This window comes from Myotis lucifugus, unplaced genomic scaffold (genome assembly GCF_000147115.1).
Source record: "Myotis lucifugus unplaced genomic scaffold, Myoluc2.0 scaffold_28, whole genome shotgun sequence".
Lineage (NCBI taxonomy): Eukaryota > Metazoa > Chordata > Mammalia > Chiroptera > Vespertilionidae > Myotis > Myotis lucifugus.
Window position 1 is genome coordinate 6635183 of NW_005871076.1, and position 9814 is coordinate 6644996.

A 9814-nucleotide genomic window follows, 5' to 3' on the forward strand; every position below is an offset into this window, starting at 1 on the left:
CTACTCATCCTTTGGGTCTCAGTGCAAAGTTGGGCCCTCTCTCATTACTCTCACGGGGGTTTGAAGTACTTATTTGGACTTCTTTATTTGACTACATAAAGTATAAAAGCACAAACGGTTACAAACCCAACTAAACTGAAAGCTCCACGAAGGTAGGCACTGTTATCTGGTTTCCCTCAGGATCCTCAGGAAAGCCGAGTTTGCACAGTTTGGGGCCAAATATTTGAATAAACCCAACTAAGGTGAAGAGAGACAAAGTAGCTAATTAAAAGTTCTTACTCGAAAACATCAGGTTCTAACTGACATAACTACCCATTTTGCTTCAATACTCTCCCCACTTCCACTCTGAACAGATCAGACCAAACTATTCATGAATTCAGATACTCAAGTCTCAAACCCCAGGTATCCACCCCCCGCAAGTGAACACATCTTAGCACTCAGGCGAGAAGGAACGTGCCTCTTTTGCCCCTGCAGGTGGCGGGGTCCCGGACCGGCCGGGGGGATTTTCTAATCCAGACACCCCGGCCGGGTCTGAACACTAGTCCAGCCAGCCGAGAGGCGCGCGGCAGGAGCACTTCGTCAAGCTGTCGAGCCGCGGGGCGCCTCACTGAGGCTTCTCAGGCGCAGTTCAAACCGTGCGTCCCGGCCCGAGCGCCTACCCTCGGAAGTCCATTCGATTCAAGAAGGGGGGGACGGAAATACGACGACCCACGTGCCTCGCCCTTTAAGAAGCACCCCCATTCGAGCCTGGCGGGGCGCCGAGTAAATCCTCGCGAGAGCCACCGGATTCCGCCCGCTTCTTCCTCTCCGCTTACCGGGACGGAAGGAAGACGGTACTTCCCCGCCCCCCGGTCTGACCTCACAAGGCAGCACGGTCTCAGCTGTGGCCAATCCGCAGGCTTATTGTAGGCCGCGGCGCAGAGAGCCAATGGAAAGTCGCGGCGCGCGCAGAGCGTGCCCTTTTCCGCTCAGGCCCCTCCCTTCCGTCCGCCGACTTCCACTCAGCCCTTGGCGGAGGAAGTGATGTCACAGGCCCCATGTGAGCGGATTGCAACACATGCAGCTGCCTGGAGAGAGGGAGCCGGTGTCCTACGTCAGAGCCGCCGCCGCGGAGTCGCCGCCGGGGAGGACCAGCCGCTGCCGCCCAGGACTGGGCCCTTAGGTGAGCCAGGGGGAGGGAGAGGCCAGCGACCCCCCACGGCGGGTCGCGTGGGGCGGGAAGAGGAGGGCCTCTCGGGGGTGGCAAGGAAGGGGGCCGCTCTGCCCAGTGGCGGCGCTAACTCTGTGGTCTTGATGTCTCCGGGCCCCGCCGGGCCGCTCTAGGGAGGAGGAGGCGAGAAGATGGCGGACGACCCCACTGCTGCGGATAGGAACGTGGAGATCTGGAAGATCAAGAAGCTGATTAAGAGCTTGGAGGCGGCCCGCGGGTGAGCGCTGCGTCCGGCCCCCCCAGTGCCCTCTTGGTACCCGGACCCCTCAGGATGGCCGCCCCCGCGCCGCATGGCCGGATGAGGAGAACCAGGCACTAGTCACTCCCGCCTTCTGGACTTTTGGGTAGTTGTCCCCGACCCAGGGGCTAGCCTAGCCGCTAGGGTCTATGCGACTGGCCCGAGAAGGGGTCCTTCCCCCGCTTGGGGGTAAAGAGCCCGGTCCTGGGGCTCGGCCCACTCGACCCCCCTCGTGGCAGACTCCTGCTACTTTTGTACCCCTCCTAGGCCCTTGAACCCAGCTCCTCCCTCTTCAGGCTCCAGGTGCTGCCACCCAACTCGGGTGCTGTTGGGGGAAAGGGCTCGGCCTTCCTTTCCAAACTACCTTCCCTGATTTCCTCCCTTCACGTTCCTCAGTCAGGCCTCATTAAAATGGCCTCTCCTTCTCGAGCTTCTGGGACTCGGTTGGGTGAAGTTTGGATGGGGCAGAAGGCAGAGGTGGTCAGGGACAACCTCTGACATCTCCTGATTTCTCCCACGATGACTTCCCCCAGATCCTCTAATTAGTCCGGAGCTTCCTGGTTTTAGCTATTCCAGGACCTATCTATAAATTGCAAATGCCAACGTGTACGGGGAGGGGGAGTCGGGGAGGTTTTGGTTGACGATCTATATCTAAAAATGCAGAATACGGGGCTGTTGATATGAATTGCAGCATCAGGGTCCCTTTTGGCCTCTCTGGAACTTCTGGGGATAGAGGTGCCAGATGCTTGCGGAAATTCAGAATTGAATTAGGTGGGCTTGAGTATCCTTTTCTAAATTTTGATAAGAAACGATAGGTGAGTCCACTGTGGGAAGGGTAAATAGTTTAAAACTAGCTCTATTTAAAAAAATTTTTTTAAATTACTCGTTTGGGGAAGCTGTGTCAGGTATTCCTATTTTTTCACCTAGTTACTTGATTTTGTTCCTTTCTCTTGGAAACTTTTTACTTATAGGAAGTAGGGGCGGGGGGAGAAAGTGTTTGGGACATTACTTATTTGTGTGTTTGAGTATTCTTAGAAGAGTGACTTGCCCCAGGCCATTATGAAAGTTTTCAGCTTAAGAATTGAACATTTTGGTTTCCGGCCCAGGTTTGTCCTTGATTGGTAGATTTGCAATGATAGCATTGATTAAGTTCTTAATTGAAGTGTGCTTAGTTCCATGGAAGGCCCAAAGTTAAGACAGGTTTTACCATTGTCTTTTGTTCTTAATAAATTAGTGACAGTTCTGCTTGGGATGAAGCTTCTGAAAGTTTGGTGACTTGGGCTTTTGCTCACTCTAATACAAACTGAAGTAGCAGCTTATTTTTTGTTCTTTAAGTTTGTTTTTCTTTGGATTTAATAGAATATTCAGACCTAATTAATAATCTTACAGGAATTTGAACACAGGTAGTTCTGTGTCACGTGATAGAATGAATAATTTTTCCCCATGTGTAAGAATACTGTACAGGAGGGGGTAATATGGGTCATGACGCGTTGTGATGCACAACCAGGAATTAGCCGGGTTCTTTTGTTTCATTAGGATATTTTGTTGTGTTACTTGAATTCCTCAATTGAGTATATCTTTTATAAATTGCTGTTGTTGCAGTGTTGTTTAAAATTGTCTCTGACCTGTAGATTTGTTCTCTTATTTAATTTGGAAGCAGGTTCACACATTAGAGTTTATATACATTTTATTCTCTGAAGAAGTCTAGATTATGAATTCACAACTATAATTTGCCTGATGTCCAAGTGAAGTAACATTGACGAAATATCTCAGCTTAATAAGTAACAGCATTCCTTTCTACTGCTTCAGGAAGCTTATTCTTAAATTTGTTCCTAGCCACTTGAAACTTTTAAGATCCCCTTTAAAACTTTTAAAGGCTTTATTCCTTTGATTAGCAAGGTTTATTAAAGTTTAATTTTTTTCTTACTGATTTTAGAGAGAGAAGAACATCGATTTGTTGTCCCACGCATTCATGTATTCATTGTTCTGTTGTGTGTGCCCTGATCAGGAATCGAATCCCATCCCTGGCACATTGAGATAACACTGTAACCAAGTGAGCTATCTGGCCATTAAAATTTAAATGAAGTTCTTACACTCAACTTTTCTTCCACGTGATGGAGTTAGTTTGGAGTTTTAAACGGGAATAAGCTGTTTAAAATATCTGGGGAATAGGCTTCCTATAAATAAACAATGTAGTTGATAATCATGTCCTACTTTGCCTACTTAGATTTTATTCAGGATTTGGTTGAGCCCATGAAAATTTAAAATCTTGGCCATCTCTAGCTATCAGTAAAGGAGTCACAGGTTTATTCTGTCTGGCTCAGAGGTTTTCCAGTACATACCAATTTCTTTTTGGGAATAGCAAAATTGTATTTTCATGGCTGAGTTGTGTTACGGTCAGACAAATTATCATAGTGTACAGTGAGAATGCTTTTTCTTCTTTACCCAATACTAAAATATTTAAGGGGAAATGCAATGGACTTTTAAGGACAAACTGAATGGAAAAATGAATCTGTGTGCTGGTGTTTGGGTGGGTCAATCTGGGTTTCAGGAGAAAACAGGTTATGTGGTTATTAGCACTAGATAGTGGTGGATTGAGAGAATTGAGTTGAAAGGGGTGTTACAGTATAACTTGATTTAAATTGGGTGAGACATAAGTCACACTTAAAGTTGGTGGTAGTTTCTTCTTGATTTATGATTGCTCCTGGTATATTCTCCACAGTTGGTGTAATGAGGACATATATGTGCATAGCCAAAACTGGAACTAGGGCCATGAGAATAGAAGGTGGTTGCAGATATTCTGAGTAAGAAACTAAAGCAGGTGAATGGTAGGTGGGAAATTTTGGTTGCTGTTTTTTCCTTGTTTTCTGAACCAGCAAGAAATAGTATTGGAAGCTTTATAGTTTTCAGGTAGTAAAATCATAACCAGAGCTTATTCCATCCAAGGACAATGGTGTAAGTGACAGAGGAACAGACAAGGTTAATTTGGACTAAGTTGTGTCTGTATGTGTTAGAAATATTGTTCATTTATCTTCAGCAGGGAACCTTGAATATTTCAGACATAATGAGCCCTCCAACAGATAATCCATGTTTGAAGATCAGTGCAGTTTGTAAACTTCATTTGGGTGTCATCGGTGGTTTTTGGACATTTTTAAAGCTTACTATTTAGTTAAAAATAACTTGTAGATACCTAGACTTTGAAGGAAGTAGAAATTACCTGGCTGTATATAGTTGTCTTTCCTGCCCCCAAATATGGATTCGGGGGGGGGGGGGGGTGCTGGATGAGAGACTATTCTCTATTCTCAATAATGCTGATAAGCAAATATGGGGGGTTTCCCCATACCAAGCAGTACTCCAATTCTTAGTGATCACCAGCCGAGTGTCCTACAATTCAGTTCACTTCTGACACTGAAATTAAGATCAGATCCCACAAGGTAAAGGGCTCAGTCCCACAAGACTACCCTACTTGAAAACCTGGTCCTACTTCTGATCCACGGGCTATAAATTGGGGGTTCAATAATTTGCTGCAATGGCCCACAGAACTCAGGGAAACACTTTATTTGTGTTTATTGGTTTATTACAGAGGATAATGCAAAGGATACAAATGTACAGCCAGATGAAGAGGTACATAGGGCAAGGTCCAGAAGGGTCTGAGTGTGGGCACTTACGCCCCTGTGGACCCAGAGTGCACTACCTGAATTTAAAGTTCAATACATCTTGTTCAGGAATTTTATAGAACATAATCTGCAGCATGCCACTTTCTTTTCCCCTTCCTTGAGGTCCATGTATGGAACTGAAAGTTCCAATCCTGAATTCATTTGGTCTTTCTGGTAACCAACCTCATCCTGAAGCTATCTAGGAGCCCTACCCTAAGTCACTTAATTAGCATAAACCCAGGTGTGCCCCGAAGGATTCCTTATGAATAACAGAAACAATCCCATCAAGGAATTCTAAGACCAAATTGATTTCTTTCTTTTTTTAATCCTCATGAGGATATTTTCCTATTGATTTTTTTTTTTTTAGAGAGAGTGGGAGAGGGAAAGACAGAGAAACATTAATGTGAAAGAAACAAATCGAGGGAAAGACAGAAACATTAATGTGAAAGAAACAAATCGATTGTTTGCCTCCTGCACGAGCCCGGATCAGGGCCCAGGCTAGGGAGAAGCCTGCAACCGAGGTACATGCCGTTGACCAGAATCGAACCTGGAACCCTTTGGACCCTAGGCTGAGGCTCTATCCACTGAGCCAAACCGGCTAGAACCAAATTTATTTCTTATACCACATGATTTTTTTTAATCTCCACACAATTTCTTACATTGTGTTTAATTAAAAGTAATTTTGAGAGCTCATTGAACAGGTTTTGTAAAAATCTTATGCACAATAAAATATATACAAATTGTTAATATAATTTGAATAAGTTAAATGTGTTTGAATACCTTCCTCAAGTGAAAATTGTTGATTAAGAACATTAGCTTAAATAATACTTGGAATGTTCTCAAGGCAATGAATTTGAGAGGTAGTAAAGGGAAGAGGGGCAGATAAGAGTATATTTGATAGAGTGTGGTGGTGTTCCTCCGTGCACTTCAAGTGTCACAGGCTGCCTGCCTCAACTCTGAACTTGTCCTAACAGCCCTTGTATTCTGGCATGGTGTTCTATGCACTGTGAACCTAATGAACAATTACTCTCTTTGAATTTCAACTCTTGACAGACTTCTCATTGTAGTAGCAGATATACTTATCCTTCCAGGAAAGGAAGGCCTACTCTGGACACACTCCTAGGTAAGCAAGAGTACCTAATTAGAATACCATTTAAGGCCTATTGCAATGTGGGTTATAGGTGGCTATCCCCCATTCCCACCTTCTCCCCCCACACACACACACACCAGTTGGACCCTTTTTAGCAAAGGGCCCATTTTCTTTGAGCTTGGGGTTGAGTATGTGCCCAGTGCAGCCTCTGGTGCTGGGAATGTGTTCAGTTGTAAGAAAATGTAAAATGTCAGTTTTATAGCAGGACTAAATGGTCTTTAATCCTATTGAAGAGTCAGAAGGAGAAAATTGCCTATTTTCCCTAGATCTGCTAGAACTGTCCAACTGAGAATTTGGGACAACAAATTTCTTCTGAGTCCAACTTACTCTCCAGGTATCTCAGAATAGAACCTTCTGGGATACATTCTGTAGGTGGCTCTTAATTCTTCAGCAGCCTGCTCTCTTAGTGAGGGGGAGAAGGGATAAGGGAGTTTCAAGGCTCTTCTTTGCATCAGGTTAGAAATTATGAGGTTTCTCATTTGGGGACACTGTCCTCAGAGAGTATAATGAAGTTCCCTCTGATAACAACTTTATCTTATTGCCACTGGACACACTTTGAACTTTGCCTACTATCTGTTAGAAAAGGAAAATTCCCTTTTTTTTTATTTTTGTCACTTTTCCTGAACAGGTGTATTTTTCTTCCTTTAATCTAAATGCATAGAAACCAAGAAAAAGAATGGTTTTGCTTTTATTCCCAACCCGAATATAATGGAGTTTAATTAAGAGCCATAATTTTATTATTCTCTTATAGATACAAAGATGAAAACATTAAAATAGACATTAAAGCTGTCTGTGTTTTAATCCAGTCCTTTCTCTTTCATCTACTTAATTTGTATGTAATAGGTGCCTTATAACTCTATATGTTTGCTTTGTCCTTTTTTTAACCCTCCAACTTACTTTAGACCTTTATTTTTTTTTATTTTTTTTTTTTTTATTGATTTGAGAGAGAGAGGGAAACATTGATTGGTTGCCTCCCACATGTGCCCTCACTGGAGTCAAATCAGCGACCTTTCAGTGTAGGGGACATTGCTCAAGCAGCTGAGCCACACCCACCGGGGCTATATCTTCATTTTAACACCAGTTTTCAGACGTGTGGCTTCTCGTCCTATGTATGCTTTGTCTTTTATCTTGTCACCATCCTTCCTACACAGTTCAGAAGAGTTGACATTTTGAGATGCCTGACACTGTTTCTTGTCATGCAGATACTGGTTCTGTAAGTCTTCTGTTTTCACATTTTCATTTGAATCTCTAAGGTCACTTTAGCAGAATGATCCTAGTCAAAACAAAAGTTTGTCTTTTCAGCCCTGCCAGTGTGACTCAGTGGTTGAGCATTGACCTGTGAACCAGGAGGTCACACAGGGCACATGCCCGGGTTGCAGGCTTGATCCCCAGTAGGGGGCATGCAGGAGGCAGCAGGTCAGTGATTCTCATCATTGATGTTTCTATCTATCCCTCTCCTTTCCTCTCTGAAATCAATTAAAAAAATTTTTTTTAATTTGTCTTTTTATGCTCTATCTGTGGCCCTTTAAATTATATTGTTTTCCCCAAACTAACATCTAGGTATATGAAAAATGAAGCCCACAAATGAATTTTTACTAGTAACCAGTCAGCTTACAAACTTCATCAAGTATCTGTTGTGAGTTGGGCAATAGACATTTGTAAGAAATGTGTAATACAGTGAGAATGTGGTCTGACACATAACCCTAGTGTGATGATATGAACCATTTCCAGCCCCATATTAATAGTAAGTACATAATAACACGGTACACATTGAAGGAGGTATAGTATAAGCAGGTAATTCAGGTCTCGAATAAATATGTTGGACATTGTCAGAAACCAAAAGATAGATATATAGATATATATATATTGATTTCTGAGAGGAAGGGAGAGGGAGAAATAAAAACATCAGTGATGAGAGAAAATCATTGATCAGCTGCCTCCTGCATACCCCACACTGGGGATTGAGCCTGCAACCCAGGCAAGTGCCCCAGCCGGGAATCAAACCCTGACCTCCTGGTTCATAGGTCAACACTCAACCACTGAGCCATGCTGGCCAGATGAGATGTAAGAAATTGAAGTACAGTAAGGGACAGTACTAGATTCTGTTTGTACTTTTCTGACATTGAAGCCTGTGATTCTAACATTCCATACTGCCTTGCTCTTTGATTAGTATTTCTGAATAGAAATATCTCCCATTCTTTTCTGAAAGAAAGACTCTTGTCCAAGGAGATTGGAATTTACTAGAAGGAGCAGGTGTGCTGAGACCCAGGAGCAAAGATAAAAGGGAAACAGGCATGCTGTTTGCAAGTCTATCCTAGGAAAAACTTGGGTACTGAACATACTCGTTTCTAATGAGAATCCATAAAGCAAGTGAGGGGAATAACTTGCTTTTAACCCCCTCCCCAGAAGCTAATTTGTGTATTAGAAAGATTAACAGGAAGTCTATGGCTTCGTTTTATTTGAATAGTATTTACATAGTGGTCAAAAAAGATAGGAGCTGGATTTTCATTTATAGAGTCCTGTGTAGAACACTGGTAATGAGTCCCTACTGCTGGTTGTGATTGGTATCTCCTGACTTTGCACTGATGTGAGAACACTAGAGAAATTTTCCAGCTTCTGTTGCTTCCCTGGTGGAATATTCCACTAGGTTAATTTTGTGAAGTTGTTATAATTCTTTTAAGATGAAGTAAATGTCTGTACTTGTAGAAAAAGTAATGCCCATCAGATATATACATTTTGGTTTTAGATAACTGAGTAATCCTGCTGAGGATGATACTAAAATAAACTTTATAAACTGTATACTGAAAATTTTTGGGACAACTGATTTATTCTGTCCTCTAGCATAGAGGTTGTTTTATGTTAGGAATTAACCATTTATTCATTCATCAAATGTTTGAGTGCTCACTGTGTGCTAAAATGATTTCTGCCCTCAAGAGGCTTATATAGACCCTAGTGTAAGCAATGTGTTGTTTTATTGATCCTTGGTGGAAGAAAAAACAGGTCACACCTTTGAAGTGACTGATTCTGGGTTTATCAAAATATGGAACCCATTCCATAACTGTAGGCTAAAGCCACTTAAGCTTTTGTATAATATAACTATTTAAAGTTTTAGAGGAGAATGAATTTCACTCCCTTGTGATATATTTAAAAATAGTTTCTGGTGTTCTGGCCATATTGTTTTCTTTTTTATTGCTTTCAGAGAGGAAGGGAGAAGGAGAGAGAGAAGAACATCAATGATGAGAGAGAATCATTGATTGGCTGCCTCCCACTGGAGATCAAGCTGAAAACCAGGGCAAGTGCCCTTGACTGGAATCGGACCCGAGACCCTTCAGGCTGCAGGCTGATGCTCTATCCACTGAGCCAAACCAGCTAGGGCTGGCCATATTATTTTGAACTATATTTTTGGCTTGGTACTTTCGTTCTATTGGAAGATTTGGCAAGTCCTCTGATCCAGTAAAGGTGATCACCTGCCACAAGGTCAACATTTCTCTCTCTCTCCCTCTCTCCCTCTCCCCCCACACTCCCTCCTCCTCCTCTCTTAGATTGACTTCAGCACCACC

At 43.0% G+C, this 9814-nt stretch overlaps 1 protein-coding gene across 1 annotated transcript in view; it reads left to right on the forward strand.

Moving 5' to 3' along the window:
* Positions 1-970: 970 nt before the first annotated feature.
* ETF1 (eukaryotic translation termination factor 1) overlaps positions 971-9814 on the forward strand; it is a 33265-nt gene continuing 24421 nt past the window's right edge. Inside the window, exons 1-2 of the mRNA XM_006086529.2 lie at positions 971-1162; positions 1324-1427. Coding sequence (XP_006086591.1) covers positions 1342-1427 — 86 coding nt within the window. The 5' untranslated portion in view covers positions 971-1162; positions 1324-1341. The remainder of the gene's footprint in view (positions 1163-1323; positions 1428-9814) is intronic.